This window comes from Muntiacus reevesi, chromosome 4 (genome assembly GCF_963930625.1).
Source record: "Muntiacus reevesi chromosome 4, mMunRee1.1, whole genome shotgun sequence".
NCBI classification, from domain to species: Eukaryota; Metazoa; Chordata; class Mammalia; order Artiodactyla; family Cervidae; genus Muntiacus; species Muntiacus reevesi.
This window is the reverse complement of record NC_089252.1, coordinates 148,144,528-148,165,669: the sequence shown is the minus strand read 5'-3', so window position 1 is coordinate 148,165,669 and position 21,142 is coordinate 148,144,528. Positions and strand designations below refer to the sequence as shown.

Sequence of the window (21,142 nt, the reverse complement as noted above, 5' to 3'; positions counted from 1 at the left end):
ATATTCCCTGACACAGCCCCATTCTTATGCCTCTCCCCTGTTGCCTGTAGCTCAGATTCTGCAGAGTATGACGTGAATCTCAAGGCAGCTTACCCTTCAGCACCTGTAGAATGGTCTGGTTGAGCCCTTTAACCCTTGATGCCAATTCAATTCTTCCTATGCCTACTCTCCAAAATGTGTCATCAGTCCCTTAGCTCAGGGCCCCCAGAATGTCTCTAGCGATTCCTCTCAAGTCCAAATAGGTAAAAATCTCCCCAGAAAAAGCAATTCTTCAATTGTCTCCAGTGACCTGCACCAGCATCGAAGAGGGACACAGCACAGGTTTCTCTCCCACCTCCTTCCTCCCTTCTTCAGACTCCCCACTTTCCTCTGGCATTTCTTCTTTATAATGCATCTGATGAATCAGTTTCACGTGAGATTTCTAACCTGGGACTCGTGCATGGGGTCACTGTTGAATTTCAGGGGGCCACAACCCCTTGAAATTGGATGCAAAACCGCGTCTGTATAGTCTCTAGAGAGATCTATTATTTCAATTTAATTCTAAAACCGTAAGAATTAAGTAAAAAGGTAAGGACCACTTAACTATTAATAAATGGTAATGAGGCTTTTAAATTTGAAAAATACCAAAGAAGGAATGACCCTGCCTGAACTGATACACCTTTGCCTCCTGGGGCCTCTAGAGTATTTCCTATACTGAACTGAAGTCTCCATAAATCTGATTACACACCACTTATTCAACAAATTCAAATTATACTGACACCCATTAGAATGTGCTAAGAATCTTGTCTACCATCACATCCAAGTCTTTGAGTACTTGGGAGTTTGTCAGAGCACTGCTGATGTGTGCCAGTGAGGTGACGGTCCCCCCATCCCTATAGCTCTGTGCTGCACTTCAGGTCTGAGCTCACCGCAAAGCTGCCTGTAAGTAATCACAATTCTTTCTCTTTCTGGCACTCCTATCTCACGGTAGGAAATCTCTCAGGGTTAGCTCTGAATCTCAAAATGAAAACATACAACTTTATAGAAATAAACTGTAAGTTTAGCATGGTGCAACTAAAATCTGTTCTAGAGAAATCATTATTTTTCTAAGAAGCAAACTGGCTTGCAACATAAATATACAGTTTTAGGTGGCCTCAATTTCACCAGAGTATGGTCTCAGCTTGATATGTATAACAAAATGGCTCACATAGAACTATTCCCAGAACTAAGGGACAGTTCTTTCCCAGATATATTTGAGTCTAATACTTCTTACAAGACAGAAAACTGCATCTTTGAAAAGGCAGGTTTTTCTAAGCATCTTTCGCCATCTATATGCCTAGGAATAGAAATTCAGCCAAGATACTCTGTTACAATAAGAAATGATATGTAAAAGTACAAGAGGAATATTTTTAAAAGTTGAGGTTTAGTTGATTTACAGTGTAGAAAGAGAATTCTTGAATTTTTCATTCCAGCTACCATCCACTCCACAGTCACCCCCCTGCCCCTCACCTCTAGATTGTCCCAAGGTGAATTCCCTCAAAGAAATATAGTTTCTGCTTGGAAGCACTGTGCTTTAGACTGAAGCCTGCTCTATAAGTAATGCCGTAATGGTGCCATCTGGTGAGTAATAGGGACATTACAAGGGGACCCTCAAAGTAAATTTACGATTTTCAATTCAGCAAGCACCACGAAATGCTTACTGAAGTCCTGGCTCTGCCAAATAGTGGGTGGTGAGGACAGAAAGGGAACTGAATAAATAGGATGTATTTAAAGGGTATAAAAGCCAACTGCAATGAACTCCTAAATGGCCTTGGCCTCCCACACACCCATAACCCTTAAGATTGATTTTCCTAAACCAAAGCTCTAAATATTCATTTTCCTAAACCACAGCTGTGAATGTTCATTCTCCTCAAAAATCTGCATCATGTCCCATTATTTCCTGAATTAAGCATAAAATACAGGGCGGGGGGGGGGGGTAGTCAAACTCCCCAATCAGGTCCTGGCATACTTTTAAACCCAAACATTTCATTTCCCAGGTACCTTTTCTAGACCCCATGACATCAGCCGCAAACCTGTATCATGCAGTCAGCTAGAAATGATTCCCTAAGATATCACAGCTCTTTTAATCTCTGGATGAGTAACCTAGACGTATCCCTGTGTCCCCCTGAATATTGATTCTATTTCTTTTACCATTCTTCCCAAATGCAGCCAGGTCCAAATTTCTTCTTCAGAAAAGGAAATTCTGCAGCCTTGATTACCTGCACCAGCTCTCATGGGATGTACTGCAAGGCTGCTTTCCTCTCCTCTCCCTTATGCTACCTGTAATAGGAATCTCCAGAAAGAGTATGCAAAAACTTTTTGATTATGAAATTTGTGCTTTTATTTCTAGGAATTGGGTTCATAGCTTCCATAAAATTCTTAAAGCCAGAAAGGGTTAATAAACACTTGAATCAGAATGTGTTATTCATCATTCTCTAGAAATGCCCATATTCCTGAAGCTAATTTTTTTGCTATTATTCCTACTCCATCTTATCTCTGCCAGTTGGAATCCTATCAGTTTTTTGAGGCCCTTCTCAAAGGCTACTTCTTCCATACGGCCTTTTCTAATGTGATCTCTTTCTTTCTTAAACATACAAATCTTTTTGTTTATACCTCTTTGAGGGACAGTTACTCTATTTTCCCTAACTTCTACTGTTCTTTATGCTTGTTATTCCCCCTTCCAAATTATGAATGTCTTTAGAGCTGGAACTGCCTTCTAATTTTTATAGTTGCTGAATCTTATTATGTTGACTTTAAGGCAGTACTGATTGTGTGTCATGTCATTATAGAGAAAATACTGCCAATTCAACTATCACCATGCTTTCTTATCACATATTTTATAGTTTCTTATTTAAAGAGCTTATTTAGAAAATGAACTTTTTAATATCACTAAAGTGTCTAAAAGTGTCTTAAATAGACAAATGGAAAATTACAGGATTTTAGAGCTGAGAAAAAGGTCACTATTTCTTAGAGTCTTCAAAATGTTATTGCTGAAAGAAACCTTAGTGATGATCATATTGCCACTTTATGTATAACTCCTTATGTCTGAAGAGACTACTCATATCTCTTAGTAATCTGATTAAATCTGGCCCAAATTCCAATTCCAAAATCTGGGAATTCCACAGCATGCAATACAGTTTCTGCATGTTTTATGGTCTATTGTGCTTCTCCTTCCCTCTGCATCCACACACCCAAAATCATGCAAGCTGCCTCCTTATCAATTACGGGCCACATAAAACAGCACTTTCACTAGAAATTTCAACAAGAAATATGATCTTACTAGGCATATAAAAATTTTACTGTAAACTTGAATACACACACACACACACACACACACACATTCACACACATGCAAGAATAGGAGAGAGATCACAAGGAAAGTGCCCACTGAAGAGTTTATGCCTTTCACAGACTCCTCCACCCTATCCTTCTCTTGCTGTCTTCCCACTCCTGCCTGTTATTCTTACAGAAAAACAAGCAAATTCTTTTGCTTATAAAATAGTTTCTCTCACACTGAGACCTTTTGGTCAGGGGAATTTACCTTATTTCTATCTCAACTACTTCATAAAAATGTATCTTATCCTTTTAAGAGGGTTTATAGTGAATAAACATTATATCATTGGTTATAACTAAAGTATTAGATGGAATGACATGTGCAAACTTGCACAATCAATGACAGCATTACAACCAGAACCATGTTTGTCTGAAATCAGGGTTTTTCCCCTTATTAAATGGTTCTGCATCTTACTCTGCTCTAAGTAGCTACAATATGCTAAGCGAAGCTTATGGTGACTTGGAGTTTACTTTGAGAATAAAAAGGGAAATTCAAAATTCATTTTTGAGTAAATAATTTTTATCAGGATGATGGAAAAATACATCCAAGAAGGGGACCATGACTGAGTCAATCTACCCGCAAGTATTTACCAATTGCCTACCTTGTCTCATGGAAAGTGACAGGCACAGGGGCAGGCTCCAAGAAGTCAAGGTCCATGTCCTTACCTTGCTCACAGCCTAAAGATGAGGGAATGATATGTTCTTGAATTGGAATAGAGTGTTTTTCAGAAAATTTTTTCTATGAGCAATGTTAACTGAATTAAGAGCACTTCGGTTTCAAAATGGGAATGGAGTGTGTGTGTGTGTTTGTGTGTGTGTGTGTGTGTGTGTGTGTGTGTTGGGAGTCGATGGGTGGGAGGGGATGACAAGATAAAATGGAGAAAACAGTGAAAAAAATGTTCACAAAATTTTATGTGAACAGAGGACATCAAATATAACACTGGAAGAAAAGCAGTAGCTGAGGTGGCATCCCATAATTCTCTTGAAAAAGTAAGTAGAAAAGGGTTGGACAAAAAAGTACATATAGCCTCTACATCAGTGCTCAAAGTACAAGTAATATAAAATATAACTTGAATTTTTACACAGTGAGGAAAATAAAATGTCATGTACATAAAGAAACTTGGTAGGATGAGGTCAACCAAGCTTTCTATGCCTGGACCATGGCAGTGAAGAAAGGTGCAGTTCATTGTTCTGAAGAAACAGAACTGGGTTCTGAGGTACAACTGGAAAGGAATGGCCAGTCAAGTGACACATACCACATATTTGTGGGGAACTTGCTTCTGAGACAGAAGTAGCTTCTTTGCTATGATCTACAGAAAGCCAGCCCTGGCCCTCAGTATTTGTAAAATTCAGAATGGAAAGGAGGGGAGGGAAGGAAGGAAAGAAAAAAAGAGATTTAAAGGAGTAAGTAGGAGGAATAAAAACAAAAGAAATGAGAGAAAGTCAAAGTAGTATTTTACATCAAGAAAATAGAGTCTTTTATGGGATTTTCTGTCTTTGAGAGTGGAAAGAAGAAAGGAATTATTTAGGTGAAGATAAAGGAGAAGAAAGTAAGTAATATCATTGAAATAATGTGCTGGAGCCTGTCAAAACAGATAAACTGGATTATAGGTTCCAGGAACAAATCCTGAAACCGGCATAAAGCCAAAATCCAGGACTGAGGGGTATGTTGATTTAGTGTAATAGCATCTTTCATAAGGAAGAGGATGGCAGGGAAGAGTTTGCAACTCAAGGTCTAATTTTGACCCCAAAAGATGAATTTCATCAAGTGGAATGAGAGTGAAAGAAATCTTGAAAGACAGTACTAGGCCATTTTAGTTCTCCCTGGTAGCCAAGGAGGTAAGGTGAGATGTGTGTCCAGGATTACGGGAAGCTTAACTTCAAATAGTTAAATGATACAATTTTCATAACCTGAGATTATATGGGAGACAAGGCTAAAGGAACATGTGATTCTCTTAAGAATAAAACTCAGTCAATGCAAATATTCTGGAGTCCAATGAAGAGGAGTTGGTGTAAGGATTACAGAGATGCCTCCAGTGAACTCAGATTTAGAGATGCCAGGCACAGAGGAGGCATAACTAAGTAGTCCACATATGTCAATGCTTTCAAAAGCACAAACCATATGGCAAAAACTGAGGAATTTGATTACAAAACAATTAAAGATTTATGTTCTATAAAGGGCACTATGGACAAAGACAGTAGGCAGAAGGTAAAATGAAGAAAATATGTGCTTTGTCTAAAACCAACAAAGATGTAATATCATCCTAGAATATATATGGAACTCCTGCAAAGGAAGAGGAAAAAGACAGTAACCTGATAGGGAAAAAAAGGTTCAAATAATATCAACAGGCAATTTACAGAACAGAAAACACTAACATGGATATGGAAATTTGATCAAAATCATTAGTAATCAAATACAAATTAAAGCAACAATATCAGTTCACATCTGTCAAAAGAGCAAAAATCAGGAATCCATATAATTACTAATGTCAGAATGTAGAAATGTAGAAACTTGCACTGCTGCAAGACTGGTCTCATCACTTCTGGAAAGCAAATTGGTATAACTTGGATACATTAAATAGACGAATATGGCCAGCAATTCCTCTCCTAAGAAATATAAAACAGATTCCTTACAAGTCCAGTAGGGGACTAACAGGAAAATGCTCTTAGCAGGTTATTTGTAGTGGAGTGGAGTTGGGGGCAACGTGGGTGTTCATCGGTGGAGACATGGATAGATACAACATTGTGAGTGAATACTGCACATCATGGAATAGCAGGCATCAAACTGAAGCAACAGATTAAATGCTAGCCCCTGGTAGCATGGAGGGAGATGAAAAACGGTGCTCAGTGAAAAAGTAAGGCACAGAATGAGACATACAACAGTAGCTTTGGAGTACATTTAAGAATACATGCTTACAAAATATTTTCCGAGGGCATATTTAAACACAATTCTAAACACTAGACACGTCTTCCTCAGTGGTTCAGCTGGTAAAGAACCTGTCTGCCAATGCAGGAGATACATGAGACTCCAGTTCCATCCGTGAGTAGGGAAAATCCCCTGAAGAAGGGAATGGCTATCATTGGCTGAATCCAATAAAGTCAGAGGTAAGGGAATCTGTTGATGTGGTCCATACAGCTTAGCCTCAAAGCCCAGAGCTGGGTGAAGAGGGTCAGAAATTAAACTGAAGAGAGAAATAGCTATCTAGGTCTTTAGACTGGAAAATAAAAATAAACACGTGTAATCAGATCTGAAATCCTAAAATGAGATTTTTAAGGGTGTTCTGGGAGGCTCTAGGTATGTTTAATTTCCATGTCCTGGATCAGCCATATATACTAAACTGATTACTTTAAGTCACTAATTATGGTGCCTTTGGATTTTCCTTGAAGGTCCAGGGCTTTGGACACTGACACTCTACTCCTATCAGTACAGCTTTGCTTTTATTTGGTTAATATATCAGGAATCTGCTTAAGATTTCACCGAGGAACCAGACCTATAGCACCACCTATAGTCAGGCAATGTGCTATGAACTCAAAAATGAATCTCAGACTAGTGGGGAAGACAGAAAAGTAAATTACAGTACAGGGTCAGGAAAAAAAACATGAAAGGACCGTAAAGAAAGTCCAGTGAACCCAGAAGGGTCAAGGGAGCAAGGAAGGTTTCCTGGAACCTGTAACTGAAAAGTGAGGTAAGGAAGCTCAGAGAACACTGCCGTTGTCCAAAGGAGGAAGAAGAACGCAACAGTTATGCAACTCTCTGAAACGGGCGATGACGCCTGGAAAGAACGAGGTTACAGATCCGCGGAGAAGGATGGGAGCTAAGGTAACTGCACGTGATACGCGAAGATCTACTCAAGCCAGCCTCTAGCCTTGCTCCGCCCCCATCCCATCTCATCCTTCGTCAAAGGGGCGTGGCATTTCAACAAGGGCACTCAGCTGGGAGGGTATCCCAAGCCTGAGGCCCGCGTCACTAGCGCGGGTGGGCGGCTGCGGAGTCTCCCGGAAAAGCTGGAATCTCCCAGAGTGGTGTGGTTCGGGCTCTCCAGCCCCGGAGGGGAGGCTAAGGGGAAGGCGCTCACTGGTTGCTATAGCGGCGATCTAACAGGCTGGGGAAAGTTGATTGGCCGCAGGTTCGTAGCGCGGGCCACGCCCACCCCTTCCGGCGGCTGCAATCGGGTCAGGGCCCCAAGGCCTGCTGGGTAGTTTAGTGGTGCGGCGCCAAAGCGGGCTGGGAAACATGGCGCCGACTTTAGATGAAAGGAACCTGGGGCCGGGCTACAGCTGAGGGCAGGCTGAGCCAGGACTCTGGGTAGAATTCCTGGCTTTCCCTCCCACGGTCCCTGGGCCGGGGTGTGGTAACCTTAGAGCGTGGTCGTGCGGTCCGGCGACTAGTGGCTTCGCATTGGAAGATGAGTAGGGATGCGCATTTCGGGATGACTTTTAGTTAATGCATTTACAGGAGTTTTCGCGGACCCAGAGGCTCTTCTTATGCCACCGGGGACCAGGGCAGAGACTGTGGCGGGGGAAACGCGGCCAGGGCGGCGGCTTCTCTTCCGCTAAAGGCCAGCTCCCCACCATGCCTAGGTTCCCGTTTGAGGCTGGGGCTCTTTGGACCTCGGAACCTTGAACCAGAAAGTGCTTTGCTTAGAGAAGACAGTTCCAGGTCACGCAGCCTGATTTTTCAACATTCCTGGCCACACTGGCCTGTTGTCATACACGTTGAACGAACCATTTTAATGACGAATCAGGGAGTTCTTTTTTCCTGGAATTCTAAGTCCGTGGCAGTGCCACACCCATTTTCTGTCTGTTAATTCACTTTGTTGTTAAGTCGCCAAATTGTGAGGACTCTGCTACCCCATGGACAGTAGAACGCCAAGCTCCCCTCTCCTCCAGTATCTCCTGGAGTTTTTTCAAATTCATGTCCATTGAGTCCGTGATGCTATAACCATCTCATCCTCTGCTGCACTCTTTGCCCTTAGTGTTTCCCAGCATCAGGGTCTTTTCCAGGTCGTCTGCTCTCCGCAACAGGTGGCCCACAGTTTCAGCAACAGCCCTTTCAATGAATATTCAGGGTTGATTTTAATTCACTACTTATTTTTTGAGGCATAATTTTAGTATCACTTCCTCAAGATAAAGATTGCCCCATTCTTGGGGATAGTTATTTGATTACCTCTTAAGGAGTGCGTGCTCGGGTAGTGCTGACCAGTTGGGAAAAACTAAGCCTTTTGAAATGCGCAGTGAATTTGAGCAAATTAACTTCTATGGTCCTCAGTTTTGCTTCCCAAAATGGAGGTAGTACTATTAAAGGGTTTTGTGAAGTTTAAATCTGTTAAAACCGAAGTGCTTAATTGTTGTGAGCGCTGTCTGTCATTCCAAAGTACTCTGGGTAAGAGCACTTGCCACTCACAGGCCTAAGATCCCCAGACTGCAGCTCATACTCCCCAGCCACTTGTTTGACCAGTCTTGAATTAGTCTCCTTCCTACTGCAGTAGCTTTAAAGAAAGTCTTTCTTGCCTTCTTCACCTTGCCTTGGTGTAGTTTTTCTTTGATAATGTAAATGTTTAGGTCCTGTGTTTATTGTTTCTTCTTGATGACAGTGGTGCTCCTTTCTTGCTGACTGAGTAGTGCAGCTCACGTGTTCTCTGTTATCTAGATATTCACCAGTTGGACTCAGAGGAGTAGAGCTTTGTGGGGTGAAGGGTAGTTAGTATGTGATGTCAGGATGTGAAAAGGGTTGTATCACTATATCTATTTGAGGGCATCCCAAGTGAGGTGCTTTCATCTCAAGGAAGTAGCATTAGAAAACAAAGCACAGGCCTATGCCCCGTTCTTTCCTATCTGTTATGAAAGGTGTATGAGGAGGATGCAATTTGCAAAGAAAGAGAACAGCTGAGAATATTATGCCCTTTCAAGGGACACTGGGTTTCATGAAGAAGAGAAGCTAAGCCAAGAGAGGAAGGGTTGCAAATTAAGCAAGCCATCTGCAGTGGTGGGGGTAGTGTGGAGACAATATATCAGGAATGGAGTGGACCCACTTACCATAAGGAAATAAGGTGGAATAGTACTGAATTGGAATGAAAAGAAAGATGGTTGAGAAAAATAGGCAGTAGGGAAAGGGGAGTTGTTTAGGAGTATGGGTAACAGGGAAGGAAACTGGTAGTCTGAGAAGCTTGGTAGAGGTACTTAGTATTGGGTTGGCCAAAAAATGTTCATTCAGGTCTTTCCATAATGGAAAAACCTGAACAAACTTTTTGGCCAAACCAATACTTGAATCTAAAGAGCAATATCAAATAGTCATGTACTTAGGGAAACTAAAGGACTGAGGAAGAGGAGATTTGATACCCGGCCTCTCCTGCTTGCCCTTCCCTAACACACAGAAGCGTAAACATAACACCAAATGCAGCTGCACATTCTCCCTCATTGGCTAGTGGAGGCAAACACGATAAAGTTCAGACTGATGATGCCTAGTTTTTCTTTTTCTTCTTTTCTCTAACTTTTTTGATGTCAACTGCTCCCTAATAACCTTTTTCTTTTTTCTTCCTCTACTGTTTCTCATATAGAAGCAGACTGGATGAGGGAAGATTCAGGAAGTGAGAATGAAATGTGAGAAAGAAAAACAGCTTAAGTTGAAAGAAAAAGTTTACTCCTAAATGTCTAGGCAGAACTCAGACTGGGAAGAGCATATAGAAGTGCTATACAAAGAAAATGAAATGGAATTAAGTGTACTTATAGATCCTGTTATGACAACTTAGAAGAAAATTACTCAGGAAGGTCTCTAAGTCTCTCCTGAAAGAGGAAAGAGAACACAGTGCTTAAAGGTACATCAGACAGATGAGCATTAGACATTAATAGGATCTTCCAGGCCTGATGCTGGTGCAAAGAAACCTATGAATGCTCTTTCCTGGAACCTCTCAGCACAGGAAAGTTATCCAACTCTCAGGACTGGAGGAGGAAGCTACCTCTCCAGGCATCTCCCCACTAGACAGGCTCTGCCTGGGAAAGGCTGCTCCTCCCAAGGGCCCTCACCATTGCTCCCTTCATTTCTTTGTTTCGGAAACTGTAGATGATGGGGTTGCACATGGGGGTGATGATGGTGTAGAGGAGGGAGAAAGGCTTGTCTTTGTCAGGACCGTGTGTGCTACGGGGGTTCATGTAAGAGAACATGGCTGAGGTGTAGAAAAAGATGACCACGGTCAGATGAGAGGCACAAGTAGAGAAGGTCTTGCTCCGACCAGAAGAGGAGTTCCTGCCCAGGATGGAGGCCAGGATGCGGGCATAGGAGATGACGATGAGCGCCATGGGGCTGAGCAGCACCACAATGGCATCAGCAAAGATGACTCTCAGGCTAAACTGGGGGTCTCCACAGGAGAGAGCAATCACTATGGGGGCCTCACAGAAGAAGTTTTCTATGTGGTTGTCTCTGCAGAAGGGATTCCGGAATGACATATACTCAAGCATGATGCCATTGATCAGCCCAAAGAACCAGGCAATACTCACCAGTCTCACACAGACCTGCCGGCTCATGATGTGGGCATAGCTAAGTGGGTGGCAGATAGCAACATAACGGTCATAGGCCATGAAAGCCAAGAGGATGCACTCAGCCACACCCACGCAGAAGACCAAGTACATCTGGGTCATGCAAGAGACAAAGGAGACAATGTGGTTCTTCACTATCAGGTGGACCAGCATCTGCGGGATGGTGGTGGTGATGAAGCAGACATCCAGGAAGGACAGGTGGCCAAGGAAGAAGTACATGGGGCTGTTGAGCCTGGGGTCTGTCCAGGTGATGAAGATGATGAGGCCGTTCATGGCCATGGCCAGGCTGTAGAGGGCTAGGAAGAGGGCAAAGAGCAATGCCCGAGTGGATGGGGAGCTCTGCTCAAAGCCCACGAGGATAAATTCAGTCACGGTGCTGCCATTCCTTAGGTCCACTGGTTTGGATCCACTTGAGGAGGAGGGACAGAGAAAGCACAAGAGAGACAGCTGTAGAGTAGTGCAAGGTACTCACTTGAGTACAAAAACCCACCTAGTATTAGTGGATGTAACATAAAAGATGGATGAATGTTTTGTAACTTAAGTAAACATTATGTAATTGGCAGTGTTAAAGGGCAGTGAAAATGCCAGGGTCACCATAGGTGCATCTATGGAATCATAATATCAAAAATTAAGACAGGGGTGGTTATACTTTATTCTAATTTACTCAGGCTCAAGTCAAGTATCTGTTCCAATATCTTCAATGTGGAAGGGTTAGCCTTTAATCAAATTGAGGTGAAAAAACAAGATAGTTTGTTAGAACCCATGCCAAACAGAGGAGTGGAGTATTTCAGAGGAGGGAATGGTAGCTGTTAGTTCATAGATCATATTGAAGATGCACTTGAGAGACATTTGAAGATGTATTTTTCTAGGAAAGGAAAAAGCTCAAGTATAGTATCTATTTAAAACAATGAATGGGTTGAATTTTTAGAGAAAATAAAAATAGGCCAGCTCTCAGGATTATCCCTTAGATGAGAATGATTAGCATAACTTGAAACATCATACTCAGCTCTTCCCAATCATCCTACTTCTTTCCAGTTTCAGGTTCCCAGTGGTTGCTGCTGCAGCATTAACCACCCACGCCAGGCATGCTGGAGATGGGCCTGGTGGTGAGCTCTGGCGTGCTTCCTCATAGGAGACAGTTTTCCTGCTGGGGTGGGAATTTAGGGCAATACATAACTGGGTAAAAGGATTCAACCATCCCCTTGAGAACAGGGAAGTTCTGCACAGGGCACAAATTCAGTCGTTTTGGATAGACGTTCAGACACCTTCCAGCTGTCCCTTTACCAATAGAGAGTGAATCTTGTTCTTTTCTCTGTCATCAGAGAACGAGCACCCAGAATTCTCACGCTCTATTCTCACTGCAGTTTTTAGGAAGTCATTATGTTCATATTAAATATCTCCTATTTTTCATCCTGTTTTGGAGTTAGGATATATCGGACAGATCTTTCACTTTCAGATTTTTATAGACAGTGTATTTGTTCTCAACATTCAGTTCTGCCAGTCACTCTTCTTCATTTTGTCTTCTTCCTTTCCTTTTTATACACTCCATTTCTCCTCTCTTTTTGTCTTTCCCATGGTTTTCCACTTACTTCCATTTCTCTCTTCTTTTTGCTCTCCCTTCCTCATCTCTGGTGGTGGGTGTCTGTCATTGAGCTACCTCTGGTTGAACTCCTCTCTGCTCTCCGCGTCTTTAAATCTTTCAGTTACCTAATTTAACTTTAAAACATACCAATGCCATTACTGCCACTTTTTTTAGCTTGGAATCCCTGTAGTTGTTTCCTGACAGGTCCAGGCAGTGTTTGGGCAGTAGGCCATTCTCATCATAGCTGCTTTGAGTGATCCCCTGAAAATTCCTCTCTTGGGGGCCCAGAATGAGTAGGGAGGGGCAGAAAGAACTGTTTAATCCAAGAAGTGGCTTTGAATCCTGGGTGCAGTGGACTTGTTGAAACTGAGGTCAGAGTCTGGGCAAGTGAAGTAAGTGAGCTACACTTCAGACAATAAGAAACTGAAATTCAACCTATGGAATCATTATGATTTGTAAGAGTACAAATGTTTATTTGTGGCTTGTTCGTTAGAAAGAATATTCTGTGATACCTGGTGTCTTGTTAACTACAAGAGTTAATCAGGAGTTAACCAATCAAACAATTGTATAAGCAAATGGGACAGTAATATCTTGAAAATCACATCCTACCTCATTCTGTTGCTTGGCTGGTAATGATGTTTGTCATTGAATTACTGTGACAAATAACAGAGAAACTCATGGTGTTTGAAGAACTTGTCCAGAGAGGATGGTCTGACCTGGTGGGCCACTCTGGAAGAGAAGTTTTGTGTGATGGCCTTGTTAGTTCTCTGTCATCTATACCATGGATGATGAATGTTTATTTAAATAATATTCCTAAGTTATGTAGACTTCCCAGGTGGGGCTAGTGGTAGAGAACCCACCTGCCAATGCAGGAGACAAAAGAGACGCAGGTTCGATCCCTGGGTTGGGAAGATCCCCTGGAGGAGGGTATGGCAATTCAGTCCAGTATTCTTCCCTGGTGAATCCCATGGACAGAGGAGCTTGGAAGGCTAAGTCCATAGGATTGCAAAGAGTTAGACACGACTGAAGCAACTTAGCATGCAGGCACTAAGTTATGTGTGTACTGCACTTTGTAGAATAGGTGAGGAACTTTACATTTCATGTATTCCACTTATTAGTAAGCTTATATTGTTCTCACTTTTTTTATAGTGTTTATTTTTACTTAGGATTTTTAATTTTGTCTGTGATAACTAACTGAATTCTAGCACCTTGATTTGAAATCACATTTTCTTATAACTATTAATAGTTGAAGAAATACCAGCAGAAAAATAAAGCTAAATTCTCCTTTAGCTTCAAATAAGCTCATATTATTCTATAACATAAAAGATGTCCTTGAAAATATTTCTGGCAAAGAATTTTCTAAGACTGGACATCAGAAATTTTTGCTATGTGCTGTAAAGCTAATCTTGAACCTCTAAAATGTAATTTTGATTTTGGTAGGTCTTATTTATGGCCATGGTAATATATAGATCGGTATCTCTTTGTTTTCTAAAACATACACATACTTGTGAGATTTCTTTGTTAAACCAGAAGAGGATCGTGGGATTTTCTTTTGCCAAGTGTGTAGAGATTAAATAACCACTCATAATTCCTTGGGTTTCTTATGTAAAGACTGGAGATCTGTAATCTCATTTAAATTAACAATGGTTTATAAAATAGTTTACACTCACCATCACATTTAAACCTCAAGTTTATTATTGTAATTTAATGATGTGATTTAATCTCATTGAAGACCCTGCATCAGAGGAGCAGCCACATGAAGGTAGAAATGGGATTGTCTTAATACACCACTATCCCTGGTTAAACAATGACTTAATGGGACAGGAGAACGCAATGTTAGGCATAGTTAGGGGTGTGTGAGGAATAACAACTTCCATATTCCTGATGTTTCCTTCCACATGGATGAAACTATTATAGCAACATACCCCTGGCCCTTCCCTCTTCCTTCATTCACACCATCTCATGGAGGGGAGATGGAGTGGTTATCTGATTTTAGAAGGAAAGCCGAGCACATGTGTCTGTCTCTTTTCTCTAGACTCCCCCTTTGGAGTAAGTAACCTTCTTAAGGGCAGGCTCCACCTCTGTTTGGGGAGGCAGTGTTGTTGTAGCTGCCAGCAACAAGGAAATAAGTTTGTCTAACTCTGTGTTTCTGCATCAGTAAGTTCAATTACTCAAATTTCTGTATTGGTATTAATAAAGTTGATATTTTACCCTCCATATACAGGTGCCACCATATTTCTCAATTGATTAAGAAGTAAAGGAAGGAGTAGTGTTATTTATTGGACCCCATCAAAGTCCCAGTTATTAGTAATATTATCACATACATGGAATTAAAGTATAAACAAAGAAGTATGATAGAGCTGTGGTTATAACAAAAAGAAAGTGAGCCGCAGTGGTGTTTGGCAAATCCCGAGAGAGAGGAATTCTGTTGATAAACACATATGTTGAATTCTCAAAGAACAGTGCTGGTGAATTGAGAGATGTCTACCTTCCATGACCACAGGAGCACAGTGAACAAAGCGTGCTACTGTAGACTAGACTGGTGGGAAAATGTCTCATTATAAAGTAAGACTCTGATTCCTGTCATTTTTGCAGAGGGGCCAGGACACTTTTGAATAATGGAACGATTAAGCCAGTATGTTTCTGTTGCCTTCCTTTCATTTTATAACTACAGGAAAGAAAATATAATAGAGCATTGTATTGCGTACTTATTCTGTAGAGCATGTTTGTTTTAGGGATGAGGTTGCTTCACTCATGTTGTAAAGGAATTCACCAGCCTTGTTTAAAATCATGTTAAGTTCTTCTCTTAGAAAGCTTCAGCCTCTGTTTTTTGCAGGTTTGCTTTAAATGTCTCTAGTAATTTCAGATCTTACACAGCTTGAAGCCTGGTCCCTCTTCTGTATACTGTAGTTCTTTGCTTTTTGGATTAAATACTCATTTTGTGACCTTAAAGCAGAAAAATGTCTTCTGGTTGAAAACTGTTAAGGTAAATATATTCATACTTGGATTCATGGACCCAGGGGAATCAATAGATGTTTCAGAATGTCCATGCATCTCTGAAATGTTATAGGAAGTACCGTGTGTGTCAGAGCTATTTGCTTGAAATGTCCACAGTTTAATCAAAAGCAGCTGGAACTCACAAAGGGTATAAACTTGTGATTTAGAGATTTCAAGTCACTAAAGTCCTGTAGACTTGTCTTCTTTAAGCCGAATATGAACATACTCTTTTATCTTGCAAAATTGTTTGTTTCCCCAAAAGTGTCTCCTGTGGAGAGTGGCTGAATGATGGTTGAGCATCCAATTCCACTGCCAATGACCTCTTGAGATTATAGCTACCCCCAAGATATCACAAAGAAGTCCAGGCAGTTCATATTATCTGGGGTTTTGGCTCCCAACTCTGTGTTGAGGAACACTAGGTCTCATGTTTGAGGAGGACTACTTGGTAAGTGTTTTTTTTCCCCTGGGCTACTCAGTAGCTTAAAGCCTACAAAACCCTCAATGCCTAAAGTAGCCAAGAAGCCTCCTTGTTGATTTTCTCCACATCTATACTCCAACCTTTCCATCACAATTAAAAGGAGAATACACTGACCCAAGAATACAGAGAGCTGAGTTGGGATGGCGGGGAGAGTGCAATAAGTAACTGAATAGCAATATTAATGACCTAGGTTCAAAAGATGACATTCTGAATCACCAGGGAGGCGGTGCCTCTGGCCATGAGTAACCAGAACTTAACCTGAGGGAATACTAACTTTTTTTTTTTTTTTTAATTGGGAATGAAATTGGAAGGAGGTGATGAAGAAAAAAAAAAAACACCACCACTAAAATGGAGCTTCTAGGCACTTAAAGAGGCCCATCCTGGGGAATACTGCTATGGTGAAGTGAACTGAAGTGAAAGTGGTTTAGTCGTGTCTGACTTTTTGTGACCCCGTGGACTATACAGTCCGTGGAATTCTCTAGGAGTGGAATTCTCTGGAGTAGGTAGCCCCTCCCTTCTCCAGAGGATCTTCCCAACCCAGGGATCAAACCTAGGTCTCCTGCATTGCAGGTGGATTCTTTACCAACTGAGCCACAAAGGAAGCCCAAGAATACTGGAGTGGGTAGTCTATCTCTTCTCCAGGGGATCTTCCCAACCCAGGAATTGAACTGGGGTCTCCTGCATTGCAGGTGGATTCTTTACCAACTGAGCTATCAGGGAAGCCCACTGCTATGATGGGCAGTGGTTTTCAATTTCTTTTAAGGTTAGGAAAACCAGAAATGGTAGCCAGAGGAACTTCCTGTCCCACAAGGACATTTAAGCAGTTGTTCTGCAGTGTTTTGAGAATTTTTCTGTGGAAGTCTGGTTTAGATTTGGTCTAGTGAAAGATAAGAACAGAGAGAAGTCTGCACAGTTATCAGTGCCCCAGGAGCATCCATGGCTCTTTGTCTTAATCTCCTCCTTAGTTAACTATTAACTGAACCCCATAGTTCAGAAACCATGAAGTCATTTTCCATCCCCTCTTTCTAACCTCCATATTATATTGCCATTTTCATGCCATGTGCTCAGTCATGTCTGAGTCGTTGTGAGTCCTCTGTCCATGGAATTTTCCAGGCAAGAATACTGGAGTGGTTTGCCATTTCCTCCTCCAAGGGATCTTCCCTGGCCCAGGGATTTAACCTGCATCTCCTGTGTCTCCTTCACTGTAGGTGGATTCTTTACCTGCTCAGCAATTAAATACTGTTGTCTTCCCCTGCTCCCCTACAGAACACTCTATACCCCAGCTACAACTTTTGTTTCCCAAATACACTGTCATTTCTTAAGCCTCCAAGACTCTACTAGTGCTCTTTTGGAATTCAGTCGTCATATATATTTCTCCATTTGACAAACTGCTCCAACTAGACCAGTCTCAACTCTTGCAGCAATAGTGAAGTCATCAGTAACTCTTCCCACATCAGCTTATTTGAAATTGCATTTGTTCTTGAATTCCTTAACTCCAGAGATTTTACATTCTTGTTTCCTGGGACACTGCCTAACACATAGCAGTTGTTCAATATATGTATGTTGAACAGATAATAGAATAAATGACCATCTGAATTCCAACTTTCTACATTATTTAATGTTGTCCATGACAAAACTTTAAAAATTAACTCCTAGAAACCTGTTTTCTCATCTGCAAAATGAAGAAAACTATATTTGTACAGTTGTGAAGATTAGGAGAAAATTATTCAATCAAAAATATATAATTTATATAAAAATATACACACAAACCACATAGAATATCTGCAATAGGAAAGTGCTCAACAAATTTTAATTTACTGTTTCCTTTTGCAGGTCACTGCATAAATGAAAAATATTAATAGGACATTTATATTTTTAAATGTCTGTAATCCTCATGTTGGATCATCAAAAAAGAGAAAGAGTTCCAGAAAAATATCTACTTCTGCTTTATTGACTATGGCAAAGATTTTGACTGTGTGGATCACAACAAACTGTGGTGATCACTAAATTCTTAAAGAGATGGGAATACCAGACCAACTGACCTGCCTCCTGAGACCTCTGTATGCAGGTCAAAAAGCAACAGTTAGAACTGGACATGGAACAACAGACTTCCCAAATTGGGAAAGGAGTACATCAAGGCTGTATATCGTCACCTGCTTATTTAACTTATATGCAGAGCACATCATGAAAAATGCTGGACTGGATGAAGCACAAGCTGGAATCAAGATTGCTAGGAGAAATATCAATAACCTCAGACACGCAGATGACACCACCCTCATGACAGAAAGTGAAGAAGAACTGAAGAGCCTCTTGATGAAAGTGAAAGAGGAGAGTGAAAAAGTTGGCCTAAAGCTCAGCATTCAGAAAACTAAGATCATGGCATCTGATCCCATCACTTCATGACAAATAGATAGGGAAACAATGGAAACAGTGACAGACTTTACTTTTTGGGCTCCAAAATCACTGCAGATGGTGACTGCAGCCATGAAATTAAAAGATTCTTGCTCCTTGGAAGAAAAGTTATGACCAACCTAAACAGCATATTAAAAAGCAGAGACATTACTTAGCCCACAAAGGTCCGTCTGGTCAAAGCTATGGTTTTTCCAGTAGTCATTATGGATGTGGGAGTTGGACTATAAAGAAAGCTGAGAGCTAAAGAATTGATGCTTTTGAATTGTGGTGTTGGAGAGGACTCTTGAAAGTCCCTTAGACTGCAGAGAGATCCAACCAGTCCATCCCAAAAGAAATCAGTCCTAAATATTCATTGGAAGGACTGATGCTGAGCTGAAACTCCAATACTTTGGTCACCTGATGTGAAGAACTGACTCATTTGAAAAGACCCTGATTCTGGGAAAGATTGAAGGCAGGAGGAGAAGGGGATGACAGAGGATGAGAGGGTTGGATTGCATCACTGACTGAATGAACATGAGTTTGAGTAAACTCCAAGAGTTGGTGATGGACAGGGAACCCTGGCGTGCTGCAGTCCATGGGGTCGCAAAGAGTCGGACACAACTGAGTGACTGAACAACAGTCCTCAGAGTTCCTCAAATCTTTTAAAAACTGAATCTGCATATTAAAAATGTATTTTTTAGGTCTTCCCAGTGCACCAGCCCTGAGCTGATTCATGTCAATGCATGGCAAAAACCACTACAATATTGTAAAGTAATTAGCCTCCAACGAATAAAAATAAATGAAAAAATGAAAAAAAAAATGTACTTTTTAAGCACTGTTAAGTTCTGGTAGAGTATACAGTACAGTTAAGGACAGGCATATTTTATAAATTAAATATCATATCATATGGTTAAGAGCTCTAATCAAGCTTCAATAAAATACTGGGGGATCTGAAGAGTAATGAAATCATAAAATACTCAGGAAAGTGTGCATAAGAAGGAAAAATATCAGATGCAAGAAAAATATTTACCAACAACTGACAGATTAGAGAAGGTTGTTTGTGGAGAAAGGCATCCTTGGTAAGAAAAAATAGTCACTATAAGTGAGAACCTGAGAACCTGAGTTAACTTTTAAATGTTTCACATCAGGTATAATGCTGAAATTACATCTAAACTTGAGGAGACCTTAAGAGGTGGAAAATAGCCACAAAAAGATGTTCTTTTAGTAAATTGAATTTTTAGTGGACATGTCATTTTGTGATATAAGGCAGTTTCTCTTCAGTCTTTGTTAGGGAAGATAGAAATTCCTGCTGCCAATTTGACAATGTGTGAATGAGTTGGAGGTAACCATTCCATGATGGCCAATACACAATAATTTAGAAGTCAATTATATACAATAAGAAGTGTAAACTAATTGGGGCTTATCTGAAGATTGAGTGAAGATTTCTCTTGCTTCTCAAGACTGGGAACTAAAAGCCAGCTCTTAGGATTTATAAGGCTTGTATTCCTTCTTCCATCTTTGAAAATTCTCCTAATCAAATAAGATTAGATCAAAGGCAGCCTGCAGGAAGAAGGCAAAGGCATCCACCCTCCTAATTCCAGCTCAGAGAATGTGTAGTTCACCCTAAAGTGGCCAATCAATTTCTCTTTGTTAACTAAGAATGAGAGAACATATACCATTATACTGAATAGTAAAACTAACAGAATTTAGAAAGCAGATTAAAAGATGCAATATAGGGCCATTCATCATTCAAAAATATAGACAGGATGACAAGCCCCAGAAAACGAGGGATGAGTCCTGAATTGTTGTGTTGTTATTGTTTAGTTGCTTAGTCATGTCTGACTCTTTTGAGACCCCATGGACTGTATAGCCTGCCAGGCTCCTCTGCCCATGGGAAGAATTAGCCCTGTTAAAATAGAAGGGCAACCAGGATTTACAGAAATCCTTGTTAGTGAGACCGCCATCATCCACAGCTGGAGATCAGAGGGAATGCACAATTACGGGTTGTTTGGAAGATTTTGTTGCCTATCTGTACAGGGAAAGAACAAAATAGTTGTACCCAATTGGGTGGTGTCTCACAGCAGGAATGTCAGAGGGAGAGGAAACTACAGTGGGTCTGTTCACTAGGTACAAAAAGAACTAGAAAGGCCTTGTAAGAGCAGAGCCCCTGTTCTGCAGATCTTGACCCTGCATTCTATCGCACTAACCTGTCATTAGAAAGACAGGCCAGGCCCTTACTAAGTCCTTAAATGGTCGGAAAAGAAGAACTGTTTTCCCTGCTGGTTTCACATATTATTCGAATGCCCTGGAATTATGGCATTTTTAAAGATTTTAAAATATGAGGTGAACTCCATGGTTTTCACTAACACAACTACATCAATTTTGAGGAATTTAGGAATCATATTGGGAGACAATAGGAAATAAATTTTTGCCATTACCTAACAAAGTTGTGTAGGGAAAAGCATATGCATCCAGACAAAAGCATATGGATCGAGGTATTCTGAGGACAGATGTAAATGACTTTTAAGGAAGGACCACTAGTCTTTAGTGTGAGTCCCTGGAGGTCTGTGCTGATAACTCTGTTACAGTTTAGCGACCCATCCCAAAGTCTTACAGATTTACTTAGAAGTGTTTCTAAAGGTTTACCTGTTTCCCCCCTCTTTTCTATTTTAAGTTTCTTCCTATTTCCCTTTTCTTAAGCAAGATGGACATTGAATAGTCTTTTTGCTCCTCAGAGGGCCTTGCCAATAACTGGCTTGCCACAGAGATCCAATTGAGTTAAATTGTAGAAATATTCTAAATTCTCTTGA

At 40.9% G+C, this 21,142-nt stretch overlaps 1 protein-coding gene across 1 annotated transcript; it reads right to left on the bottom strand.

The window, feature by feature from the left end:
* Positions 1-10,326: 10,326 nt before the first annotated feature.
* Positions 10,327-13,080, bottom strand: LOC136166373 (olfactory receptor 10AD1-like). Its single transcript, XM_065932508.1, has 2 exons — positions 13,076-13,080; positions 10,327-11,293 (listed from the first exon to the last, which is right to left on the bottom strand). The coding sequence occupies exons 1-2, from the start codon at positions 13,078-13,080 to the stop codon at positions 10,327-10,329; spliced, it is 972 nt and encodes a 323-aa protein (XP_065788580.1).
* Between the last annotated feature and the right edge of the window lie 8,062 nt (positions 13,081-21,142).